This window comes from Oncorhynchus gorbuscha, linkage group LG08 (genome assembly GCF_021184085.1).
Source record: "Oncorhynchus gorbuscha isolate QuinsamMale2020 ecotype Even-year linkage group LG08, OgorEven_v1.0, whole genome shotgun sequence".
NCBI classification, from domain to species: domain Eukaryota; kingdom Metazoa; phylum Chordata; class Actinopteri; order Salmoniformes; family Salmonidae; genus Oncorhynchus; species Oncorhynchus gorbuscha.
Window position 1 is genome coordinate 38,505,924 of NC_060180.1, and position 27,926 is coordinate 38,533,849.

At 45.0% G+C, this 27,926-nt stretch overlaps 1 protein-coding gene across 1 annotated transcript in view; it reads left to right on the forward strand.

The window, feature by feature from the left end:
* Positions 1-433: 433 nt before the first annotated feature.
* The window catches only part of LOC124041616 (excitatory amino acid transporter 5-like), an 85,742-nt gene continuing 58,249 nt past the window's right edge, over positions 434-27,926 (forward strand). The window contains exons 1-2 of the mRNA XM_046359399.1: positions 434-959; positions 7,413-7,492. Of these exons, the coding sequence (XP_046215355.1) occupies positions 819-959; positions 7,413-7,492 (221 nt within the window). The 5' untranslated portion in view covers positions 434-818. The remainder of the gene's footprint in view (positions 960-7,412; positions 7,493-27,926) is intronic.

Genomic DNA, 27,926 nt, shown 5'->3' on the forward strand with positions numbered 1-27,926 from the left:
TTTTACATTAGCCGATGTCACAAAGTGCTGTACAGAAACCCAGCCTTAAACCCTAAACAGCAAGCAATGCAGATGTAGAAGCACGGTGGCTAGGAAAAGCTTCCTAGACTCCCTTAATGTGTCTCCACATCCCCCTCCTTTCCCTCCCCACTTCCAAGGCCAGTAGTTTTTCCCTCCTCTTGTTGTCTCCTCCATCTTTTTTGCGGTTGCCTGTCTAATTGTTGGTAGGTCTTTAATCCTGCCAGATCCCAGTTATGCAGCACAGTGCTGTGTAGCGTGGCCCGGTCCGCTCCTAATAGGATCTAGTGTATTAACCCTCAGGACAATACTGCCAGCTGTCGCAGACTAGAGCCCCCTACTGGCCGTAGAGAGAGGGAGGTAAAGAGGGAGAAAGGGAGGGGGTGGAGAGAGAGAGAGAGACAGAGAACGTGTGTATGCCTGGAAAGTGTGATGTTCTTAGTCCTGTGTGGAATGACAGAGAGAGCAGCTCATGGAGTGCTAAAGTGCTTTATCCAAAGAGAGGACAACTGCCTTTCTCCCTACTACTTTTTCTGCAAACCTATATCTATTCCACTCACTCCTCCTTCTATCTCTATCTTCCTCTTCTTAGTTATTTTTCTCTCTTTGATCACTTTTCAGTCCCTCCCTTCTCTCCCCGGCTCTTTGTTTCCGTCTTTCACCCAACCCTCTCCTGCCGTCCAGTCTGTTACCTCTCTACTGGCTCTATATGGTTGACTGAGTGACCGACCAGGGACTCAGGGACCAGTGGAGCGAGTGTCCGTGTCCGGGACTGTGGAGGACTTTCCGGGAGAGTCAGGATGGCGGTGAACTTTGCGGAGGTGCGGGGTCGGGTGAAGAATGTGTGTGCGCAGAACGGGCTCCTCATCCTGTCTGTGTTGGCTGTGGTCATTGGCTGTATGATGGGGTTCCACCTGCGGGGCAAGCAGCTCTCCGACCAGGTCAGTGTCAAAACTAACACCCGCAGGGTGTCCTGTTCCTTCAACCAACCAACACCCTCCCTTGTTGACCTGAAACACCCTGGGTCTCCTGTTCCCTTAGCCCCCAACCCCCCACCCACGGCAGGTAGCTTAGTGGTTAGAGCATTGGGCCAGTAACCGCAATGTTGCTAGATCAATTCCCTGAGCTGACTAGGTAGAAATCTGTCATTCTCCTCCTGAACAAGGCAGTTAACCCACTGTTCCTAGACTGTTGTTGTAAATAAGAATGAGTTCTTAACTGACTTGCCCAGTTAAATAAAAAAAATAAAAATCCCTGCTCCTTACAAATGTGGTGCCTCTAAAGTCCTTGACCCACTACTCTGCTGCACCCTGTTCTCCCTGTCCACTGGTCCCCCTGTCCTCCTTAACCTTGAAAAACACCTTACATAAGAACGGTGTCCTCCCAAACATTCCCCTCTTTCTTAACACCAACCTTCGTCAAGCACAGCTGTTGTCCTACCATGTGGGAAAAAAACAACCCCATCTTGTCCTACCAAGTGACAATACCAACCTTAATAACACTGTGATTGAATTGTGAATTACCACACACACTTATGTTGCAGTTGTGTGGGTGCAGAGAGCTGAGGGGATTGAGAAAGAGGGAGATCGCTCTATAAGCTGTTGCTGAATACAGACGATCCAACAAAGCCTCTCTGCTCTTTAATGTCGTAGTGGCTGGGACCTGAGGCTAGATCACTGTTTTGACTCTAGGATGACACTGATCAGACTGACTTATGGAAAGAGGCACATTTTCTGTTTACAAAATAGCTGGTATACTCAGTTAAAAAATGATTTTGAAGTTCAAACACTTCCAAACACAACTCTTCCAGTGATTCATGCTGTTGGGCAATGCTATCCGATCCTGTCCTTATTGATTTGTTTGGCTTCACTTGTCCTGTCTGTGTTTGTTTTCAAAACAAACCTCTTCTCATCAGTCGCGCTCCATATTAATGAGATGAAGGATTGTTAGTGGCTGTTGCTGTGGCTGTGGAGGCTTAGCTGTGAATCACATCGATGGGCGATAGAGCAGCACACTGCTGTCATTCCCTGTTTGTTTTTCTTTCAATATTTGTTGAAAAGGTATATTCACTTTATTTGGACGGAGATATACACTGCTCAAAAAAATAAAGGGAACACTTAAACAATACAATGTAACTCCAAGTCAATCCCACTTCTGTGAAATCAAACTGTCCACTTAGGAAGCAACACTGATTGACAATACATTTCACATGCTGTTGTGCGAATGGAATAGACAACAGGTGGAAATTATAGGTAATTAGCAAGACACCCCCAATAAAGGAGTGGTTCTGCAGGTGGTGACCACAGACCACTTCTCAGTTCCTATGCTTCCCGGCTGATGTTTTGGTCTCTTTTGAATGCTGGCGGTGCTTTCACTCTAGTGGTAGGATGAGACGGAATCTGCAACCCACACAAGTGGCTCAGGTAGTGCAGCTCATCCAGGATGGCACATCAATGCGAGCTGTGGCAAGAAGGTTTGCTGTGTCTGTCAGCGTAGTGTCCAGAGCATGGAGGCGCTACCAGGAGACAGGCCAGTACATCAGGAGACGTGGAGGAGGCCGTAGGAGGGCAACAACCCAGCAGTAGGACCGCTACCTCTGCCTTTGTGCAAGGAGGAGCAAGAGGAGCACTGCCAGAGCCCTGCAAAATGACCTCCAGCAGGCCACAAATGTGCATGTGTTTGCTCAAACAGTCAGAAAAAGACTCCATGAGGGTGGTATGAGGGCCCGACGTCCACAGGTGGGGGTTGTGCTTACAGCCCAACACCATGCAGGACGTTTGGCTTTTGCCAGAGAACACCAAGATTGGCAAATTCGCCACTGGCGCCCTGTGCTCTTCACAGATGAAAGCAGGGTCACACTGAGCACATGTGACAGACATGACATATACTGGAGACGCGGTGGAGAACGTTCTGCTGCCTGCAACATCCTCTAGCATGACTGGTTTGGCGGTGGGTCAGTCATGGTGTGGAGTGGCATTTCTTTGGGGGGCCGCACAGCCCTCCATGTGCTCGCCAGGGGTAGCCTGACTGCCATTAGGTACCGAGATGAGATTCTCAGACCCCTTGTGAGACCATATGCTGGTGCGGTTGGCCCTGGGTTCCTCCTAATGCAAGACAATGCATGTCCTCGTGTGGCTGGAGTGTGTCAGCAGTTCCTGCAAGAGGAAGGCCATTGATGCTATGGACTGGCCCGCCCGTTCCCCAGACCTGGATCCAATTGAGCACATCTGGGACATCATGTCTCGCTCCATCCACCAACGCCACATTGCACCACAGACTGTCCAGGAGTTGGCGTATGCTTTAGTCCAGGTCTGGGAGGAGATCCCTCAGGAGACCATCCGCCACCTCATCAGGAACATGCCCAGGCGTTGTAGGGAGGTCATACAGGCACGTGGAGGCCACACACACTACTGAGCCTCATTTTGACTTGTTTTAAGGACATTACATCAAAGTTGGATCAGCCTGTAGTGTGGTTTTCCACTTTAATTTGAGTGGAAATCCAAATCCAGACCTCCATGGGTTGATACATTTGATTTCCATTGTTCATTTTTGTGTGATTTTGTTGTCAGCACATTCAACTATGTAAAGAAAAAACTATTTAATAAGAATATTTCATTCATTCAGATCCAGGATGTGTTATTTTAGTGTACCCTTTATTTTTTTGAGCAGTGTATTTAAACAAGACAGGGGATACAGAGAGGGGAGAGATGCAAAGTTACCCGCTAGACCAGCTTTAAGAATGGCATTCGCTGTTTATTAGATAAATAACAGAATACATTGAAATTGGACTCAGTTCATTTCAGGGCATTCTGTTCAAATGAAATATACAAAGGTAATTACGCCACACAATGTACACAATCGGCTGTGCTAATTTTACACATGGGGGGAGTGACAATCCACCAGCCCTGTGGGTTATGAAAATGAACATTGACTGTCTTATTACATTGTGTACCGGTGTACTGGTATCATGTAATTTCAATGATTGACGTACTAAAACAGGACTGTATGAATAATTGGTTATGTGACATTATACATTATTTAGAATGTACACTGAGTGCACAAAATATGACAGACTGACAAGGTGATGTCACTTGTTAAATCTACTTCAGTCAGTGTAGATGAAGGAGAGGAGACAGGTTAAAGAACGATTTTTAAGCCTTGAGGCAATTGAGACATGCATTGGGTATGTGACAAAAGATTTAAGTGCCTTTGAACAGGAGCCAGGTGGACCGGTTTGTTTCAAGAACTGCAACGCTGCTGGGTTTTTAACGCTCAACAGCTTCCTGTGTGTATCAAGAATGATCCACCAACCAAAGGACATCCAGCCAATTTGACACAACAGTGAGAAGCATTGTATTTAATTTATTTATTTATTTATTTTGCTCCTTTGCACCCCATTATTTTTATGTCTACTTTGCACATTCTTCCATTGCAAAACTACCATTCCAGTGTTTTACTTGCTATATTGTATTTACTTTGCCACCATGTCCTTTTTTGCCTTTACCTCCCTTCTCACCTCATTTGCTCACATTGTATATAGACTTGTTTATACTGTATTATTGACTGTATGTTTGTTTTACTCCATGTGTAACTCTGTGTCGTTGTATCTGTCGAACTGCTTTGCTTTATCTTGGCCAGGTCGCAATTGTAAATGAGAACTTGTTCTCAACCTGCCTACCTGGTTAAATAAATGTGAAATAAAAATAAAAATAAAATAAATTGGAGTCAGCATGGGCCAGCATCCCTGTGGAACGCTTTCGACACCTTGTAGACTCCATGCACCGGCGAATTGAGGCTGTTCTGAGGGCAAAAGATGGGGTGCAACTCAATATTAGGAATGTGTTCCTAATGTTTGATATACTCAGTGTATAATTCACGAAGAAAAAACAAATGTATACATCTATGGAGATGACAAACTTTGCAGAAAATAATATCTCAAATTGGAAAAGAAGGGTTTCCTGGGGACAAAATAACATGAAGTTACAAAACATTATGGATATCTCTTCCAGCAGTTACCGCCTGTAGATAGCCCACGAGACCGAGTGGATTTTGTCTGAGAGAGTCTGAAGCTCTGATAATACCACAACGTTGCAACTGTTTAAAGGTCCATTAGACTGGTGGATAAGAGAACAAGGAGAAGGAAATGGCTCCGGTTTACAGTAGTGGTGATGGTGATAAGAGCTACTCATTATTGACATAAAACATCCTAGTTGGTTTTCTTTGAACATTCCATATGTTCTAAACATTAGTCCCAAAAAGACCCCCCAAAAAAAGTCATCTCTGGTGCTGTCATATAAGTGGGAGAGGAGACTTAGGAGAATATAATGGAAAAATCAACAAAGGGGAATTCAAGAGGCATCTAATGGTGCCTTGAGAGGCACAATTTGTAAGTCGCTCTGGATAAGAGCGTCTGCTAAATGACTTAAATGTAAATGTAAATGTAAATGCTGTGGCTAGCCAAAAAATGACGTTTTGAACACACCCGTCATTACTATGACAACTAGCGTAGCCATGACAGCAAATGACTGCTGTCTGAGCACACATAAATATGGATTGGTCACTTGTAACTTGTTGTTTGGACAGTCAGTTTCCAAAACGCATTTGAAAAAACAAAACTGATTTGAGCATTAACGCCTGCAGTGCAAACAAGGCTTCAGAGCAACTGACTCAAACTAACCTTCCCAAATCTAGATCTCCACACAATTATTTTAAAACCCTCTGAACCCTAACCCCGGTCCCTTTTCCCTCCCATTTTGCTGTCCTGCTATCATGCAACAGATGTATTGCATGATATTAAATACAAGATGAACCATCAGGTGTTGTATATCTATACTTTATTGGTTATGATATGATCAACCTCCCAAAATGTCATTGGGTGTTTCATTTATTGGGATTAGGTGGTTATAATTGGGGCAGTGTGTGCATGTGCCACATGTCAGCCTTGTGTTCGGCAGATGCCAGGGCCTGATACCAGCTGTGTGTGTGTGTCTCTCTCACCCATGACACACATACACTCACTGCTAACCAGCCCGCCATTTGACTGCAGCGATCCTGATCTAATCTCCCTCTCCTCCTGTCTTTCCGCCCCCTCTTCCTTCCTAATATTAAACAACAGCTAAAGCTCTTTAGCTGTTATCATCTCTCAGATGTATTGTGTTTGAATTCATCCCTCTCTCTTTCTCTCTCTCTCCCTTCTTCTCTCTCTCTCTCTCTCTCTCTCTCTCTCTCTCTCTCTCTCTCTCTCTCTCTCTCTCTCTCTCTCTCTCTCTCTCTCTCTCTCTCTCTCTCTCTCTCTCAAAACCTTCTCTCTATCTCTCCACACCTCTCTGTTCCCAATATCTTTGTTTCTCCCACTACTCTCCATCCCCCCAACCATCCCTCTCTCTATCCTCCTCACATCCACATCCTAAGGAATTGTAAACACCTCCCATCTTGGTAAATACAGTAGAACAGATGATAGAACATCAACTTCTCAGAGGTATTTACAAACAGATGCCTATTTAATTATTTATCTGGATTGAATATTCCCATTCATATCACATGCTGTTTGTAACTTGCCACTGAAGTTTAAAGGGGAGAATTTTATGTTGGTGAGTAAATTTACAACCACAATGTGCTCATTTGAAACACCACTCTAAAATGCTTCAATACGCACTCCAGCAATTAAAAAAATATACCTGCATTCAGAATGACTGCCAGGGTTGGGAAAATGTATTATTGAGACTACCCAAATCATATAAACTTTAACAGCCATCTCAGTAACAGGTGCAATAAGTCCAACTATAAACTGATTTGATTAGTTTAAAAAATGTATGTTATTTATGTTTGTGTAGCATAATATTAACCAACCAAACAAAGTACATGCAAAAACACAGGTATTGAAATAAACAATTCTGAAAAATCTGCATGTAAGAGAGCATGCTGGGAAATATGATAATGATGAGCGTGGTTTTGAGATGTTTTGATCAAACAAGCTTGTTCAAATTCAGTTGAATTTGAGCAGAGTTTGTTGAGTAAACATACTAACACATTAGCTCAAATTCTTGTCCTTTTGAAGTCTGCTCAACTCGTGTAATAACGCTGATTAAACGATTGGTTGAGTTGGCTTTTTGACAGTGTTGCCTTCCAAAGGCAACATGAATTTGTATTTTTACTCAACAACCCTTTTTAAATTCAGCTTACTTCGAGAAGAGTTTGTTGAGTAAACAAACTTGAACACATTACTTCAAATTATAACGTTGATTAGGAATTGGTTAAGTTGGATTTTTACAGTGTGGTAAATTCAAAATGCCTATCTACAGTAAGCCTACCCAATATTTACAGTAAGTCTATCTACCTATCGACCCTAACTAACAACCTGCTCTGCTCTGTTTGTCCTCTCTGTGTTTATGTAGGAAGTGAAGTACTTCCAGTTTCCTGGAGAGCTCCTGATGAGGATGTTGAAGATGCTCATTCTGCCCCTCGTCGTCTCCAGGTAGGAACACAACAGAGGGCATGCTGGGTAGTTCACACAACCCCCACCCTCCTCCCAACACACATATACAAAAATATTTGTGCTTGTATTGATATTCGCTGACAAAAAAACAACAACATCTACTTCCATGCCCTGTCCTTCTGATTTGGAAACTAGCTGCAGTATGTCCTACAATATGCTGTTGTTTATTTACAAGATTACATTTTCAGGTTATGCAGATCTGCTGTTGTTTGCAGAACTGTGAGTGTTATTTTCATCTCCGGATGAAAAGTGTGCCCAAAGTAAACTACCTGTTACTCGGACCCAGAAGCTAGGATTTGCATATAATTGGTAGATTTGGTTAGAAAACACTCTGAAGAAAACTGTTAAAATAATGTCTGTGAGTATAACAGAACTGATATGGCAGGCGAAAAGCTGAGAAAAATCCATCCAGGAAGTGGAATTTTCTTTATGTTTGTAGTTTTCCATTGACTGCCAATACAGATTCCATTGACTTAGGAAGTGCAATTTGAGTCATATGGCTTGCACTAGATGTCAACAGTCTTTAGAAATTGTTTCAGGCTTGTATTCTGAAAAATGAGGGAGTAAGACCACTCTAAATGAGTGGACACTGCAGTGTCCCAGAGGTTTTTCATGTGCACGACCGAGAGTGCGCCCTCTTTGTTTTCCTTTTGTCCTGTTGAAATATGATTGATTATTATGACTAAAAACAACCTGAGGATTGATTAGAAACATCGTTTGTGTCACGTTCTTACCATAGTTCTTTTGTGTTTTCCTTGTTTTAGTGTTGGTCAGGACGTGAGCTAGGTGGGCATTCTATGTTTTGTGTGTCTAGGTTGTTTTTCTGTGTTCGGTCTAGTATGGTTCTCAATCAGAGGCATGTGTCGTTAGTTGTCTCTGATTGAGAATCATACTTAGGTAGCCTGGGTTTCACTGTGGTTTTGTGGGTGATTGTTTCCGTGTCTGTGTTTTACACCACACGGTACTGTTTTCGGTTTCGGTTATTCACGTTACGTTTATTGTTTTTGCATGGAGTTGTAGTAAAACGCCAAATGGATCTACCTCCTGGTCCTCTTTCCCTGTCTCACCCACCAAGGGTAGAGACAGAGGTGACCTCGCCTACTGAAATACCGGATTGGGCAAAACCACCAGAAGACGACTCATGCCAACCAACTATTGAACCTGACTGGTGTCAGGAAGGATCACCCTCTGCCTCAAGTGACACCTCTGAATGGGAACAGCTGATAGACTCATTGCTGATAGAGTGAGGGCACTGTCATAAACAGAGGCCCATATGCACACTGTAAGAAAAGTATTTCCTCATTGTTGCTAGAGTAATAGGCTCTGTCATAACCAGAGGCCCATATATGCACTGAAAGAAAATAATTCCTAATTCCTGTTGTAAGATATGTCATCGCCCTCTCTGCTCTGAGGAAATGGGAGGAGCAGCAGATCGGGTGCAGAGAATCAAAAGGTATATAAAGAGACATTTGCCATTACTTTGGCGCTGACTTCTTGAATTCTGAATTCATTTAGACAACCATTTGACTTCGGGTAAATTGACACCTGACTCAAATTACTTAAAAGATTCTAACTTGTTGGATCTCAGAAGTGACTCTCCGATATACCGTTTAACAAATCAAATCAAATTTTTATTTGTCACATACACATGGTTAGCAGATGTTAATGCGAGTGTAGCGAAATGCTTGTGCTTCTAGTTCCGACAATGCAGTGATAACCAACAAGTAATCTAACTAACAATACCAGAACTACTGTCTTATACACAGTGTAAGGGGATACGGAATATGTACATAAGGATATATGAATGAGTGATGGTACAGAGCAGCATACAGTAGATGGTATCGAGTACAGTATATACATATGAGATGAGTGTGAAGACAAAATAAACAAAGTGGCATAGTTAAAGTGGCTAGTGATACATGTATTACATAAGGATGCAGTCGATGATGTAGAGTACAGTATATACATATGCATATGAGATGAATAATGTAGGGTAAGTAACATTATATAAGGTAGCATTGTTTAAAGTGGCTAGTGATATATTTACATCATTTCCCATCAATCCCATTATTAACATGGCTGGAGTTGGGTCAGTGTCAATGACAGTGTGTTGGCAGCAGCCACTCAATGTTAGTGGTGGCTGTTTAACAGTCTGATGGCCTTGAGATAGAAGCTGTTTTTCAGTCTGTCGGTCCCAGCTTTGATGCACCTGTACTGACCTCGCCTTCTGGATGATAGCGGGGTGAACAGGCAGTGGTTCGGGTGGTTGATGTCTTTGATGATCTTTATGGCATTCCTGTAACAACGGGTGGTGTAGATGTCCTGGAGGGCAGGTAGTTTGCCCCCGGTGATGTGTTGTGCAGTCCTCACTACCCTCTGGAGAGCCTTACGGTTGAGGGCGGAGCAGTTGCCGTACCAGGCGGTGATACAGCCCGCCAGGATGCTCTCGATTGTGCATCTGTAGAAGTTTGTGAGTGCTTTTGGTCACAAGCCGAATTTCTTCAGCCTCCTGCGGTTGAATAGGCGCTGCTGCGCCTTCTTCACGACGCTGTCAGTGTGAGTGGACCAATTCAGTTTGTCTGTGATGTGTATGCCGAGGAATTTAAAACTAGCTACCCTCTCCACTACTGTTCCATCGATGTGGATAGGGGGGTGTTCCCTCTGCTGTTTCCTGAAGTCCACAATCATCTCCTTAGTTTTGTTGACGTTGAGTGTGAGGTTATTTTGCTGACACCACACTCCGAGGGCCCTCACCTCCTCCCTGTAGGCCGTCTCGTCGTTGTTGGTAATCAAGCCTACCACTGTTGTGTAGTCCGCAAACTTGATGATTGAGTTGGAGGCGTGCGTGGCCACGCAGTCGTGGGTGAACAGGGAGTACAGGAGAGGGCTCAGAACACACCCTTGTGGGGCCCCCGTGTTGAGGATCAGCGGGGAGGAGATGTTGTTGCCTACTCTCACCACCTGGGGGCGGCCCGTCAGGAAGTCCAGTACCAAGTTGCACAGGGCGGGGTCGAGGCCCAGGGTCTCGAGCTTGATGACGAGCTTGGAGGGTACTATGGTGTTGAATGCCGAGCTGTAGTCGATGAACAGCATTCTCACATAGGTATTCCTTTTGTCCAGGTGGGTTAGGGCAGTGTGCAGTGTGGTTGAGATTGCATCTCAACCACACTGCACACTGAACTACTGACCAGTTGTTTTGTCGCTTTGCGCCAGGCGCGTGGGTGCTGATGCAAATACATTCAGAAGAGTTCTCCGGAACCTCTCGATTGAGCTCAGCATCTCGACCTCGTTGCGGACACAGACTTTTTGATATTCCATTTGGGGCAGAGAATCACCAGCGGGTTCTCCCATCCAGGCCAAACTTGAATCTCTCAATTTAGTAAAGCACCGACTCCAATTCAACCTCTCAGCCAGTAGAGGGGAGTCGCTACCTATCTAAATTCGTAACAGAACTCTGACCGATTGAAACTCTGCTCCTGATCTCGTGGGTCTCCTCGTCATCTTTCAAAGGTAATTAAATAACTATTACAAGTATTTAATATAGAGATAAGTGTTATCATTGTACCAGGCATTTTATAAGAGCATTTAGTCATTTGCATGTTTTTGATTAACGCTGTGTGTGACCGAGTAACAAATTGTGTATTTTGAAGTGTGTTTGATTGTAAAAGACAAAAAACAGAGTGTTTTCAAAAATAAGCGGTAGTCTTATTTTGTCTCGAGCAAAAGGTTCTCTCAAAGACAGTTAACAGCACGGGAGATAACAACTCTGACACTCCCCGCTACCGGGACACTGGAAATGGGGATCAATGCTCTATGACAGAATGAGTTACCATTAAAAGACAAGGAGGAAGGTGTGTCCAGTAGTGATTCATTTAATTGTCTTATCGATCTATCTAAGTTTTATTTTCCAAGCGATACATAGCCGACGGGCAGAGTAGTGAGACTAAGTTGACTAAAGGTCTTCACACTTTAAACTAGATACATCACAGAGGGGAAACACTCAACCACAGGGAAATCATATAGATACTGGTAGGACTAGTGCTTAATAATAACTCAAGGACCAATTAGTGGTGAAGCAAAGAGTCTAGAGGATGGGGGTGGGGTTCACACATCCCAGCTAGAGCTAGACCGTTGAGAGTGACAAGGCAAAAGACCTCTCTACGCGGACAACACTTTGATATAGAAAGAGAGGCAGGGCTGGTCCTGGTTATACCCGAGATAACCTGAAGTATCTATAGTGCCCTGTCCAATCCAGGGAACGGGACACTAACCACCTCTAGCACCTCGCTGCCGGCCAAGGGGCAGGGCTGAAAGTTTCGTATCGCGACAGAGTGTTCAGTTTATGTGTTTAAATAAATACCATGGACACTTACCACGCCGCATATTGGTCCTCTGATCCTTCTCGCCTCTCCTCTTCGGACGAAGAGGAGGAAAACCATTACAGTTTAACATGTTTCTACGAACTTTACTGATACTTTTCAGATTTTTTGTCTGCCTGTTTTGACTGCCTTTGAGCCTGTGGATTACTGAACAAAACGCGTAAACAAAACGGAGGTTTTTAGATATAAAGAGGGACTTTATCAAACAAAACAAAATGTATTGAGTAAATGGGAGTCTTGTGAGTGCAACCATATGAAGATCATCAAAGGTAAGTGATACATTTTATCGCTATTTTTGACTTGTGTTACTCCTCTACTTGGCTGGTAACTGTTTGTAATGATTTGTCTACTGGGCGCTGTTCTCAGATAATCGCATGGTATGCCTTTGCCGTAAAGCCTTTTTGAAATCTGACACCGTGGTTGGATTAACAAGAAGTTCATCTTTAAACCGATGTTTCACACTTATATGCTTTAATAATTTTAATAATGAGTATTTCTGGTTTTGAATTTGGCGTTTTGGATGTTGGCTAGGTGGGACGCTACTGTCCCACACCCCCTGGAGAGGTTAATTAAGAGTCTGGTGATGCACTCGTACATCAAACTAAGTAACATAACAAAAACATTCCCATACAAATGATTCAGCTTATGCTAGAGATATTTTTTTTTTTGCATGGGCTACATCCCACATCCGCCTATGTCTTCCACATCCACGGTGGAAGGGGGCCGAGTTACAGTGGTCTTTATCAGACCATGAGACATCCCGAAAATCGGTCTTCTTTAGCGTCCAACCGGTTTGGCATACAAACTAATATGACCCCACTGTGGAAAGGGGAGACTCTCATGAATACAATAGTGTCACGGGACTCGTCCCAAGGTAACCCACACAAAAGTAAAGAGGCAGTTTTACCTCAATGAAAATAAGGGGTTAAATATGTGTAAACATATAGTGAATTTGGAAAGAATTCAGACCCCTCTACATTTTGTTATGTTACAGCCTTCTTCGAAAAAATGGATTTAATAAAAAAATCCTGATGAAAAAAATACCTTATTTACATAAGTATTCAGACCCTTTGCTATGAGACTTGAAATTGAACTCCGGGGCATCCTGTTTTTCTTTTGATCATCCTGAGATGCAGTGCCTTAGATCGCTGCGCCCCTCGGGACTCTTTTAAAAAGGTCAACATCCACAAGGCCAGGTGGATTACCAGGATGTGTACCCTGACCAACTTGCAAGTGTCGTCACTGACAATTTAAACCTGTCACTGGCCGAGTCTGTAATAACTACATGTTTCAAGCAGACCACCATAGTCCCTGTGCCCAAGAACATCATTTCATTTTTTACTATAGTTTATTTAGTAAATATTTTTCTCAACTCTTATTTTTCTTAAAACTGCATTGTTGTTTAATGGTTTGTGAGGAAACATTTCACGGGAAGGTTGTATTCATCGGCCTGCGACAAATAACATTAGATTTTTTTATTTTAAGACATTCAGCGGTAACCTGCAGGAGCACGTTTACCTTACCTTTACCTACAACCTGTGCGTTGTAATTGACGTTTCACAATGTTGTTGTAGCCCTCAACTATCTCTCCTGATTCACCCATTCAAGGGATTAATGATTAGTTGACAAGTTGAATCAGGTATGCTAGTTTAGGAATAGTTCAAATACATGGAACCACTGGGGGGTCCCAGAGGAGAGATTTGAAAACCCCTGGCCTAACTAAGTCCTGTGAGTTGCCTTTCCTCCTTGTTGCAATGTTGGTGATTATGCAAGGCTTTCATGCAACAGAATGTCAGTGCAGTTCTAAGATTATTATATAATTTCTACATCAAAAGCGTTTTCATCCTGATTTCTCCTCACAGAGAAAAAGCAGGGAATAATATTTATGTTTTTTAAATGTTTTTTAAAACGATGCCGTTTTATGGGGTTTGATAAGTTCTTGCTAATGGTGAGCCGGACAGATTCTCTCCGACTCTACGACTCTATTTTGGAACCAAATCTTCTGTTCCCTGGCTACATGAGGCTGCAGCGATGTTGACTGGAAAAAATGAAATAACAAATCATGAAAACGGACTGATTACATGCAGGACGCTTTGCGGAATAAGCTACTTACAATCCTTGCCATGGCAAAGACTGGATGAGAAGTTGATCCCCCTCTCTCTCTCTCACCCTCTTTTTATGTCTATCTCTCTCGCACTCTCGCACCCTATTTATCTCTCTCTCTCTCTTTCGCTCTCTCACCCCATTTATCTCTCTCTCTCTATCTCTCTCACCCCATTTATCTCTCTCTCTCTCATCCCATTTATCTCTCTCTCTCACCCCATTTATCTCTCTCTCTCACTCCATTTATCTCTCTCTCTCTCACCCTATTTAACTCTCTCTCTCTCTCTCTCTCTCTCTCTCTCTCTCTCTCTCTCTCTCTCTCTCTCTCTCTCTCTCTCTCTCTCTCTCTCTATCTCTCTCTCTCTCACCCTAGTTATCTCTCGCTCTCACCCTATTTATCTCTCACCCCATGTATCTCTCTCTCTCACCCCATTTATCTCTCTCTCTCTCTCTCACCCTATTTATCTCTCACCCCATTTATCTCTCACCCCATTTATCTCTCTCTCACCCCATTCATCTCTCTCTCTCTATCTCACCCCATGTATCTCTCTCTCTCTATCTCACCCCATGTATCTCTCTCTCTCTCTCTCTCATCCCATTTATCTCTCTCTCTCTCTCTCATCCCATTTATCTCTCTCTCTCTCACCCCATTTATCTCTCTCTCTCTCTCTCTCTCTCTCTCTCTCTCTCTCTCTCTCTCTCTCTCTCTCTCTCTCTCTCTCTCTCTCTCTCTCTCTCTAGTCTAGTCCATGCTAGGTTTCCTGGCAGTGGCACATGATGGTTAATTACAACTTATCTGATACTCTATATTATTGTATAAAGACTGTAGTATTACTATACTTACATACTATACTCTTCATTGTAGTGTTTTTGCAGACTTTACAGTAGTATTCACTCTAGTGTTTTTGCGGATATGACTGTAGAAAAGTTGTAATTAACGTAATGTGCCTGGATATGGGCTCTGTTCCTTGGTGTCCACATTACCAAGGACTTAACATGGTCCTCTTACACCAGCACAGTTGTGAAGAAGGCGTCACAGCTCCTCTTCTCTCTCAAGAGGCTGAAAATATTTGTCATGGCCCCTCAAGAACCTTTACAGATGCACCATCGACAGCATCTTGACTGGTTGCATCACCAGCTGGTATTGCACCTGCAACGCCCTCCACCACAGGGCAAGCTCCCAGATATTCAAGACACTCATACCAGGCGGTGTCTGAGGAAAGACCCAAAAAATCTCAAACAACACCAGTCACCCCAGCCACGGACTGTTCTCTCTGCTTCCGTCCAGTAGGTGGTACAGGAGAATCGGGTCTCAAAATAACAGGCTCCGAGACAGCTTCTTTCCCCAAGCAATAACCCAGCAAACAAAATTGGTTCTGTGAAAGTTTCCAGAACATTTGTTAGGTTGCGGCAAATGTTCTCATAACAAAAAAAACTGTCCGGTTGTCCTGGTGATTGTATACAGTGGGGCAAAAAAGTATTTAGTCAGTCACTAATTGTGCAAGTTCTCCCACTTAAAAATATGAGAGAGGCCTGTCATTTTCATCATAGGTACACTTCAACTATGACAGACAAAATGAGAGAAAAAAAATCCAGAAATCACATTGTAGGATTTGTAATGAATTTATTTGCATATTATGGTGGAAAATAAGTATTTGGTCAATAACAAAAGTTTATCTCAATACTTTGTTATACACCCTTTGTTGGTAATAACAGAGGTCAAACGTTTTCTGTCAGTCTTCACAAGGTTTTCACACTCTGTTGCTGGTATTTTGGCCCATTCCTCCATGCAGATCTCCTCTAGAGCAGTGATGTTTTGGGGCTGTTGCTGGGCAACAGGGACTTTCAACTCCCTCCAAAGATTTTCTATGGGGTTGAGATCTGGAGACTGGCTAGGCCACTCCAGGACCTTGAAATGCTTCTTACGAAGCCACTCCTTCGTTGCTGTGGTGTGTTTGGGATCATTGTCATAATGAAAGACCCAGCCACGTTTCATCTTCAATGCCCTTGCTGATGGAAGCAGGTTTTCACTCAAAATCTCACGATACATGGCCCCATTCATTCTTTCCTTTACACGGTTCAGTCGTCCTGGTCCCTTTGCAGAAAAACAGCCCCAAAGCATGATGTTTCCACCCCCATGCTTCACATACCTAGGATAGGATAAGTAATCCTTCTCACCCCCCCCCCTTTAAGATTTAGATGCACTATTGTAAAGTGACTGTTCTACTGGATGTCATAAGGTGAATGCACCAATTTGTAAGTCGCTCTGGATAAGAGCGTCTGCTAAATGACTTAAATGTAAATGTGTTCTTTGGATGCAACTCAGCAGTCCTTGTTCTCCAAACACGACGAGTTGAGTTTTTACCAAAAAGTTATATTTTGTCAGACCATATGACATTCTCCCAATCTTCTTCTGGATCATCCTAATACTCTCCAGCAAACTTCAGATGGGCCTGGACATGTACTGGCTTAAGCAGGGGGACACGTCTGGCACTGCAGGATTTGAGTTCCTGGCGGCGTAGTGTGTTACTGATGGTAGGCTTTGTTACTTTGGTCCCAGCTCTCTGGAGGTCATTCACAAGGTCCCCCCGTGTGGTGATTTTTGCTCACCATTCTTGTGATCATTTTGACCCCACGGGGTGAGATCTTGCGTGGAGCCCCAGATCGAGGGAGATTATCAGTGGTCTTGTATGTCTTGTATGTCTTTCATTTCCTAATAATTGCTCCCACAGTTGATTTCTTCAAACCAAGCTGCTTACCGATTGCAGATTCAGTCTTCCCAGCCTGGTGCAGGTCTACAATTTTGTTTCTGGTGTCCTTTGACAGCTCTTTGGTCTTGGCCATAGTGGAGTTTGGAGTGTGACTGTTTGAGGTTGTGGACAGGTGTCTTTTATACTGATAACAAGTTCAAACAGCTGCCATTAATACAGGTAACGAGTGGAGGACAGAGGATCCTCTTAAAGAAGAAGTTACAGGTCTGTGAGAGAAATCTTGCTTGTTTGTTAGTGACAAATACTTATTTTCCAACATAATTTGAAAATAAATTCATTAAAAATCCTACAATGTGATTTTCTGGATTTTTTTGTCCGACATAGTTGAAGTGTACCTATGATGAATATTACATTCCTCTCATCTTTTTAAGTGGGAGAACTTGCACAATTGGTGGCTGACTAAATACCCACACATTCACACACCTAGACTGACACCCTGCACACACACGCATACACATATATACACATGCACACACATACACACACTTACTGACGTCACACACTTACACCCACACACACATTTACCACCATGCACCCACCCACTCACCTCGCTGCTGCTATATTGATTATTATTGACTATTATTATTATCATTATTTATCCTGTTTACATGTCCTGTACATATCTACCTCAACTACTCCAGTACCCTTGCACACTGTAATTATGGCACTGAGTCTGTATATAGCTTGCATTCTTGTGACTTTTTTCCTATCTGTATTTCTTGTGTTCTTGTGTGTATTTCATACTTTTTATTATTACTTTACATAATTTCCCTTATATTATTTCTTTGAATAGTGAATTTTTAGGAAAGAGCTCACAAATAAGCATTTCATTGTACTTTTCAAACCTGTTGTATCCTGTGCAAGTGTTAAATGAAAGTTGAAAGTTGAAACTATACTAAACACTAGTATTTACTCTAGTGTTTTTGCATACATGACTAGTACAGACCTTTTTAGATAGGCCCATGTTTTTGCTTATAAATTCAGACATTTTGGTAGGCCATTTGTTAGTCAACTTGTCTCTACTTTTCTTTTGTCGTTACTTGTTGCCCTAGAATACTGGATAAACCTTTGCTCACCAGAATAATGTGATAAATCAATAAATGGAATGCTTCAGCAGCAGTTATTTTATTCGCGGTGAGGAATAAACAGGTGGCTAATACTTACAATATTTACAAAAATAACAAACCGGTCAAAGAGCAACAAAGAACATAAACTGAATCAAATATGAGCTCATTCTAAAGAAAACCCATTCTTCAATCATGCCTGAAAAACCTGGCAGCATGCCAACCTGTTCCCTGTCTGTCTCCCTATAAAAAAACAAAGAATTTCAGGGTTTAAATAGGACTTCCCATCATGCAACAGCCAATGAGAATCAGTTTCACATCAGGATATTCAATGAACATTACAATGCGCAAATTACAATCCTGACATATTAAGATCACAGTCCTACATAGAGATGTATACCAGCACACATCTCAATAAATGTGCCAACCCCACATAATATCAAATCAATTCATGTGCGTTTTGTAAACAGTGTCTGGTCTATTATAATCCTGAAATACTTTAGATTGTCTGATTGAGGACATACAGTATAGTACAATCGTCACAGTTCTATACATGATTGAGGGATACTACAGTGTGGAGTGTAGTATACTATATCATTCTATAGTAAGTACTATAGTTATAGTAAACTCTAGTATTTTTCTTGTGGGTAGGGTTGAAGTTAGATGTCTGGGGAACTATGTACAATTCCCACCCACCAACCTACTCATCCGCCCATCCTCCCACCCACCTGAAGCCCATCATCCGCCCAAATACATCCACCCACCAGCCTCCTCCAGGGATGCCCATAAACATATGGAACAGGCTTCAGACAACAAAATACGTTCTGAATTGATCAGTGGTTCCCTTTATAGTTCTTTTGTTACAGGTGTCCGCATGGGTAAACAAGCCAACTCCAGGCTACAGTATAGTTGTTGTTTGTTGCTATATATTTCCGTACTAATCAGTATGGATTGCATATTCTCTACATCTCTATGGTTCTGATTATGTTGATTGGCCAATTTAAGAATCCTGACACATCAGTTTAACACCTAATGTTCATAACTTTCAACATAGTTGGAAATGGCATTGTCTGGGGCTGTCTGGTATCTTCGTATCTTAACGTAAAATGCAATGCAAATGCCTGTGGTAACGTCATGTCTGTCAGTTTTGGGAGCTGAATGCCCAGTGATTCGACAGTGATTAATTCCCAGAGCATATATTTTCCAACTGATTCAATCCCTGTCGTCCTCTGTCTGCCCGTCCACCCGCCCCCCATCCGCCCGTCTGTCTGACTCTACTAGTAATAAAAGGCCTCTGCTAAACCCCTTATGGAAGAAAATCCCAACTGATTATTAGTTCAGCAGAGCAGGTTAAACATTGTATTCAAGTCAGATGAAATACGAGTTTTAGAGTGAATTGTTTTTCTGGCTTCTTAATCGTGATGGACAGGACTGAGCTTTGGAAACTACGTGTATGGTGTTCTTGTAGGAAGATACACTAGCTGTGCAGCAAAGGGCAAGGAGGATTTGGGAATACTGTAGAATAGTGTCTGTTTGTTTTTTGTTTGTCCATAATAGTAGTATTACCTCATGACAATTATTGTCTCATTTGTTATGTCACTGTAAGCTTTCATAGCACTAATGGGTTATTGGTAATAGTCTGGATAGCCAGCTGTCATCTTCTGTATGTACAGTAATATAGTGGTCTTGTACTCTGCCACATGTCTGAAAATAGTATTCATGTCAAATGATGTTATGCTGGTGAATGAGGACCCAAAAGCGACTTAACGAAAACAGAGTCTTTATTCCAGTATTTGACAAAAGTGATAATCCTGGAAATATCAAGGAGAAAACAAAACAGGAAAACTGAAATCCACTCGTCAGTAGCGAGGACTGACTGGAGACTCGACCATAGACTGCAGGTTGCTTCGGGAAGGCACCGACCGTAGCAGACTAAGACACCTGCTCACACGCAGCATCTGAAGACTGTAAAACACGACAGGGCGAGACAAGGACACAGAACAGCGAACATCATACAAGGATCCGACAAGGACAGAAGCGGAAAACAGAGGGAGAAATAGTGGCTCTAATCAGAGGGCAAAATAGGGGACAGGTGTGAAAAGAGTAAATGAGGTAGTTAGGAGAATGAGGAACAGCTGGGAGCAGGAACGGAACGATAGGGAGAGAGAGCGAGAGAGGGAGGGGAAGAGAGGGATAGAAAGAGGGAAAGAACCTAATAAGACCAGCAGAGGGAAACGAATAGAAGGGAAGCACAGAGACAAGACATGATAACCAATGACAAAACATGACAAATGATTTATTATGCTATAATTCAATCCTACTGTTTTTATGTTTGTTTGCTGACCATATTGGATGAAGGATGTGAGGGCTAGAATGTCATTGTTTTGACATAAAAGAGATAAATCCTTATTATTGATGATGCCTCTGTGTGTTAATTATCTGATCCTTTGATTGTGCCTCCACATTTTCATGCAAGATAAATGAAAGCTCAAACACAGAGACCTAAGGTTAATGAGGCACGTCATTTCTTTGAGGCTGTACCCTGCTGCACACATAAGATCAGGAACTGTTGGCCAAGCTATGTTACTTCCTGAGACTATTTCAGGCTTGCGCGTTCGTGTGCATGCGTGTTTAGATATGGATACAGTAAAGGAAAGGAGCACTCAGTCTGCTCCACTGTTTCTACTCGAGGAGGAGGAGGGGTGGATTAGTATAAGTCTCTTGTCCAAAGAAGGGAAGGTCGAGTACAGTGCAGTAAGCCTCACATGGCAGATTGTCATATGCAAAAGTATTGGCACCATTGATGAAGATGAGCAGAAAATACTGTATAAAATCAATACTGAGCTATAGTGTTTTCATTGATGATCTTCTTTGGTACTAATACAATTGTTCAGAGGAAAAATATTTAGTTTAACAAGTAATACAAAACATCTCTGAAATACTGGTGTCATTATTATTGGCACCACCGTTTGCAATACTTTCGGCACCCTTCACCTTGAGGGGGTTAACAGCACTTATTAGCCTTTTTCTGTAAAGTTTTATGAGACTAAAGATACAAAGTGGGACGGATCTTAGACCATTCCGCCATTCAGAATGTTTTAAGATCCTTGCTGTCCTTTGGTCTGTGCGGAGTCCGGAGTCATTGCAAAATGTTGATTTTGTGGTCAATTAACCATTTCTTTGTGGATTTTGATGTGTGCTTGGGGTTATTGTCTTGCTGAAAGATCAACTCGCGGCCAAGTTTCAGCTTCCTGGCAGAGGCAACCAGGTTATTGGCTAAAATGTCCTGGTACTTGGTAGAGCTCATAATGTGGTTGACCTTAACATGGGCCACAGGACCAGCGGAAGCAAAACAGCCTCATAACACCAGAGACCCACCAACACAGTAGATATATAAAATGTCCTGGTACTTGGTAGAGCTCATAATGTGGTTGACCTTAACAAGGGCCCCAGGACAAGTGGAAGCAAAACAGCCTCATAACATCAAAGATCCAGCACCATATTTTACAAAATGTGGGGAAAAGTGAAGGGGTCTGAGTACTTTCCGAATGCAGTCTACCGGTTTCTCCATACCGGTATGCATATTTTAGAATGTTTGTCAGAATGATTGATGCAACACAGCTGGAACAATGATTTATTCTACTTAGCTAGCTACATAGCCGTCTTTGTATCAAAGATAATTGTGTAGTCTAGAGCGATTTTCTAGGTTCGCTAGCCATCTATTGTCGTTCTTTTAACGCAACGTAACGTAAACAACACTGCTAGCTAGCCTGCTAGCCCCCGAATAGCAACACTGCAGAAACTATTACACTCAACGGAACGACTTGATTAGTGTAGTGTCAACAACGCACCCACTGCCAGCTGGCCTACTTCAGCAGTACTGTATCATTTTAATCATTTTAGTCAATAAGATTCTTGCTATGTAGCTTAACTTTCTGAACATTCGAGACGTTTAGTCCACTTGTCATTCCAATCTCCTTTGCATTAGCGTAGCCTCTTCTGTAGCCTGTCAACTATGTGTCTGTTTATCCCTGTTCTCTCCTCTCTGCACAGACCATACAAACGCTCCACACCGCGTGGCCGCGGCCACCCTACTCTGGTGGTCCCAGCGCGCACGACCCACGTGGAGTTCCAGGTCTCCGGTAGCCTCTGGAACTGCCAATCTGCGGTCAACAAGGCAGAGTTCATCTCAGCCTATGCCTCCCTCCAGTCCCTCGACTTCTTGGCACTGACGGAAACATGGATCACCACAGACAACACTGCTACTCCTACTGCTCTCTCTTCGTCCGCCCACGTGTTCTCGCACACCCCGAGAGCGTCTGGTCAGCGGGGTGGTGGCACCGGGATCCTCATCTCTCCCAAGTGGTCATTCTCTCTTTCTCCCCTTACCCATCTGTCTATCGCCTCCTTTGAATTCCATGCTGTCACAGTTACTAGCCCTTTCAAGCTTAACATCCTTATCATTTATCGCCCTCCAGGTTCCCTCGGAGAGTTCATCAATGAGCTTGATGCCTTGATAAGCTCCTTTCCTGAGGACGGCTCACCTCTCACAGTTCTGGGCGACTTTAACCTCCCCACGTCTACCTTTGACTCTTTCCTCTCTGCCTCCTTCTTTCCACTCCTCTCCTCTTTTGACCTCACCCTCTCACCTTCCCCCTACTCACAAGGCAGGCAATACGCTCGACCTCATCTTTACTAGATGCTGTTCTTCCACTAACCTCACTGCAACTCCCCTCCAAGTCTCCGACCACTGCCTTGTATCCTTTTCCCTCTCGCTCTCATCCAACACCTCCCACACTGCCCCTACTCGGATGGTATCGCGCCGTCCCAACCTTCGCTCTCTCTCCCCCGCTACTCTCTCCTCTTCCATCCTATCATCTCTTCCCTCCGCTCAAACCTTCTCCCACCTATCTCCTGATTCTGCCTCCTCAACCCTCCTCTCCTCCCTCTCTGCATCCCTTGACTCTCTATGTCCCCTATCCTCCAGGCCGGCTCGGTCCTCCCCTCCCGCTCCGTGGCTCGATGACTCATTACGAGCTCACAGAACAGGGCTCCGGGCAGCCGAGCGGAAATGGAGGAAAACTCGCCTCCCTGCGGACCTGGCATCCTTTCACTCCCTCCTCTCTACATTTTCCTCCTCTGTCTCTGCTGCTAAAGCCACTTTCTACCACGCTAAATTCCAAGCATCTGCCTCTAACCCTAGGAAGCTCTTTGCCACCTTCTCCTCCCTCCTGAATCCTCCGCCCCTCCCCCCTCCTCCTCTCTGCAGATGACTTCGTCAACCATTTTGAAAAGAAGGTCGACGACATCCGATCCTCGTTTGCTAAGTCAAACGACACCGCTGGTTCTGCTCACACTGCCCTACCCTGTGCTCTGACCTCTTTCTCCCCTCTCTCTCCAGATGAAATCTCGCGTCTTGTGACGGCCGGCCGCCCAACAACCTGCCCGCTTGACCCTATCCCCTCCTCTCTTCTCCAGACCATTTCCGGAGACCTTCTCCCTTACCTCACCTCGCTCATCAACTCATCCCTGTCCGCTGGCTACGTCCCTTCCGTCTTCAAGAGAGCGAGAGTTGCACCCCTTCTGAAAAAACCTACACTCGATCCCTCCGATGTCAACAATTACAGACCAGTATCCCTTCTTTCTTTTCTCTCCAAAACTCTTGAACGTGCCGTCCTTGGCCAGCTCTCCCGCTATCTCTCTCTGAATGACCTTCTTGATCCAAATCAGTCAGGTTTCAAAACTAGTCATTCAACTGAGACTGCTCTCCTCTGTATCACGGAGGCGCTCCGCACTGCTAAAGCTAACTCTCTCTCCTCTGCTCTCATCCTTCTAGATCTATCGGCTGCCTTCGATACTGTGAACCATCAGATCCTCCTCTCCACCCTCTCCGAGTTGGGCATCTCCGGCGCGGCCCACGCTTGGATTGCGTCCTACCTGACAGGTCGCTCCTACCAGGTGGCGTGGCGAGAATCTGTCTCCTCACCACGAGCTCTCACCACTGGTGTCCCCCAGGGCTCTGTTCTTGGCCCTCTCCTATTCTCGCTATACACCAAGTCACTTGGCTCTGTCATAACCTCACATGGTCTCTCTTATCATTGCTATGCAGACGACACACAATTAATCTTCTCCTTTCCCCCTTCTGATGACCAGGTGGCGAATCGCATCTCTGCATGTCTGGCACACATATCAGTGTGGATGACGGATCACCACCTCAAGCTGAACCTCGGCAAGACGGAGCTGCTCTTCCTCCCGGGGAAGGACTGCCCGTTCCATGATCTCGCCATCACGGTCGACAACTCCATTGTGTCCTCCTCCCAGAGCGCCAAGAACCTTGGCGTGATCCTGGACAACACCCTGTCGTTCTCAACCAACATCAAGGCGGTGGCCCGTTCCTGTAGGTTCATGCTCTACAACATCCGCAGAGTACGACCCTGCCTCACACAGGAAGCGGCGCAGGTCCTAATCCAGGCACTTGTTATCTCCCGTCTGGATTACTGCAACTCGCTGTTGGCTGGGCTCCCTGCCTGTGCCATTAAACCCCTTCAACTCATCCAGAACGCCGCAGCCCGTCTGGTGTTCAACCTTCCCAAGTTCTCTCACGTCACCCCGCTCCTCCGTTCTCTCCACTGGCTTCCAGTTGAAGCTCGCATCCGCTACAAGACCATGGTGCTTGCCTACGGAGCTGTGAGGGGAACGGCACCTCAGTACCTCCAGGCTCTGATCAGGCCCTACACCCAAACAAGGGCACTGCGTTCATCCACCTCTGGCCTGCTCGCCTCCCTACCACTGAGGAAGTACAGCTCCCGCTCAGCCCAGTCAAAACTGTTCGCTGCCCTGGCCCCCAATGGTGGAACAAACTCCCTCACGACGCCAGGACAGCGGAGTCAATCACCACCTTCCGGAGACACCTGAAACCCCACCTCTTTAAGGAATACCTAGGATAGGATAAGTAATCCCTCTCACCCCCCTAAGTTTTAGATGCACTATTGTTAAGTGACTGTCCCACTGGATGTCATAAGGTGAATGCACCAATTTGTAAGTCGCTCTGGATAAGAGCGTCTGCTAAATGACTTAAATGTAAATGTAAATGTAATGATTCGGAAGGCAAATGAAAGTCCAAGGCCACTGATAAGATTTTTTTCTGGCAACCCTTCCAAAAATCCTTTTCGCAAGGAGTTGACGTCTAATTATAGATTTGGAGACTTGGTGACCCCAAGAAGTGACCCAGTTCTGTAGCTCTCCCACTGTGGCCCTTGGACTGTCATTTGCCTTCCGAACCATCTTGCTCACTCTGCGTGGGTACAATATACACTTGGGTCCTCTAGCAGGCAAGTTTCCCACTTTTTTAGAATAAAAAAACAAACAAATGTAAGCACCTGGAGTTTGCTAAACGGCATTGGTACTTGAAATGGAACCCGTGTTATGGTCAGATGACACGAAAATAGAGCTCTTTGGCCACCCACACCAGTGGTGAGTTTGGCACCAAAAGAAGGAATGCATATGCAGAAAAGACACCTACTGTTACATTAGAGCCTTCTTCGAAAATTGATTAAACTATTTTTTTTCATCATTCTACACACAATACCCCAACATGACAAAGCGAAACAGGTTTTTAGATTTTTTTTGCAAATGTGCGGAGTCCACCTGTGGTAAATTCAATTGATTGGACATAATTTGGAAAGGCACACACCTGTCTATGTAAGGTCCCACAGTTGACAGTACATGTCGGAGCAACAACCAAGCCAGGAGGTCGAAGGAATTGTCCGCAGAGCTCCGAGACAGGATTGATACGAGGCACAGATCTGGGGAAGGGTACCAAAAAATTTCTGCAGCATTGAAGGTCCCCAAGAACACAGTGGCCTCCATCATTCTTACATGGAAGAAGTTTGGAACCACCAAGACTCTTCCTAGAGCTGGCCACCTGGCCAAAATGAGTGATCGGGGGAGAAGGGCCTTGGTCAGGGAGGTGACCAAGAACCGATGGTCACTCTGACAAGAGCTCCAGAATTCCTCTGTAATGGGTGCGTGCTGGTGACAGGGAAGTCAGGCGCAGGAGAGTGAACTTGGTATAAACGGAGCAGTTTAATACAATTCAAAAACTCTGGAAACCAACATGAACAAAATACAAAATGAAATAAGAGGGTGCAAAACCCGTCGCACACCAGAACATAACTAGCACCAATACATACAACAAACAACCACCGACAACGACATGAGGGGAAACAGAGGGTAAATACACAACAGGTAATTGATGGGATTGGAAGACAAGACAAAACTAATGGAAAATGAAAAATGGATCAGTGATGGCTAGAAGGCCGGTGACGTCGACCGCTGAACACCGCCCGAACAAGGAGAGGGACCGACTTCGGCGGAAGTCGCAAACAGTACGCTCCAGCCGCGCGTCGACACCGACCTTGGGGACGACCCGGAGGGTGAGGCACAGGGCGATCCGGATGGAAACGGTGGAACTCTTGCAGCATTGAAGGATCCAGCACGTCCTCCATCGGAACCCAGCATCTCTCCTCCGGACCATACCCCTCCCAGTCCACGAGGTACTGAAGGCCCCTCGCCCGACGTCTTGAATCCAGTATGGAACGAACGGAGTACGCCGGGTCCCCCTCGATGACATGAACCTCCAGCACCTCAGACTCCTGGAGCCGGCCAGCCATCACCGGCCTGAGTAGAGACCCATGGAACGAGGGGTTAATGCGGTAATCGGGGGGAAGCTGTAACCTGTAACATACCTCGTTCACTCTCCTCAGGACTTTAAATGGCCCCACAAACCACGGACCCAGCTTCCGACAGGGCAGGCAGAGTGGCAGGTTTCGGGTTGAGAACCAGAGCCGGTGAGAACACCGGGGCCTCACTGGCGCAGCACGGCGTGCTGAAGGTGGACATGGGCGGCATCCCATGTTTCCTCCGCGCGCCGGAACCAGTCGTCCACCGCAGGAGCCTCGGTCTGACTCTGATGCCAAGCATCCAGAACCGGCTGATACCCCAATACACACTGGAAGGGAGAGTGGTTCATGGAGGAGTGGCGGAGCATGTTCTGGGCGATCTCTGCCCAGGGCATGAACGCTGCCGACCCCCCAGGCGGTCCTGGCAATAGGACCTCAGAAACCTACCCACATCCTGGTTAACCCTCTCCACCTGCCCGTTACTCCCGGGGTGAAAACCTGAGGTAAGGCTGACCGAGACCCCCAGACGTTCCATGAACTCCCTCCAGACCCGCGACGTGAACTGGGGACCCCGATCAGACACTATACCCTCAGGCACCCCGTAGTGCCGGAAGACATGTGTAAACAGAGCCTCCGCAGTCTGTAGGGCCGTATGGAGACTGGGCAAAGGGAGGAGACGACACGACTTGGAGAATCGATCCACAACGACCAGGATCATGGTGTTACCCTGTGAAGAAGAAAGATCAGTCAGGAAATCCACCGACAGGTGTGACCACGGCCATTGTGGAACGTATAAGGGTTGTAACTTACCTCTGGGCAGGTGTCTAGGAGCCTTGCACTGGGCGCACACCGAGCAGGAGGAAACATAAACCCTCACATCCTTAGATAAAGTGGGCCACCAGTACTTTCCACTAAGACAGCGCACCGTCCGACCGATACCAGGATGAACAGACGAGGGTGACGTATGGGCCCAATAGATCAGCCGGTCGCGGACAGCAGGCGGAACGTACAGACGCCCAGTGGGACACTGAAGGGGAGCGGGCTCTGTACGCAAAACATGTTCAATGTCCGCGTCCAGCTCCCACACTACCGGTGCCACCAGGCAAAAGGCCGGGAGTATGGGAGTGGGCCGCTCCTCTGTGTCATGCATCCGGGACAGTGCGTCTGCCTTCACGTTCTAGTAACCTGGTCTGTAGGATAGGGTGAAAGCAAAACATGTAAAAAAACATGGCCCACCTTGCCTGGCGATGATTCAGTCTCCTCGCCGCCCAGATGTACTCCAGATTGCGGTGGTCAGTCCAGATGACTATGGCTATGAGAGGTAGCAGGTAACTGTACCTCACAATGATTTAGTTGATACCTCGATAGTCAATACATGGGCGCAGACCTCCATCCTTCTTCTTCACAAAAAAATT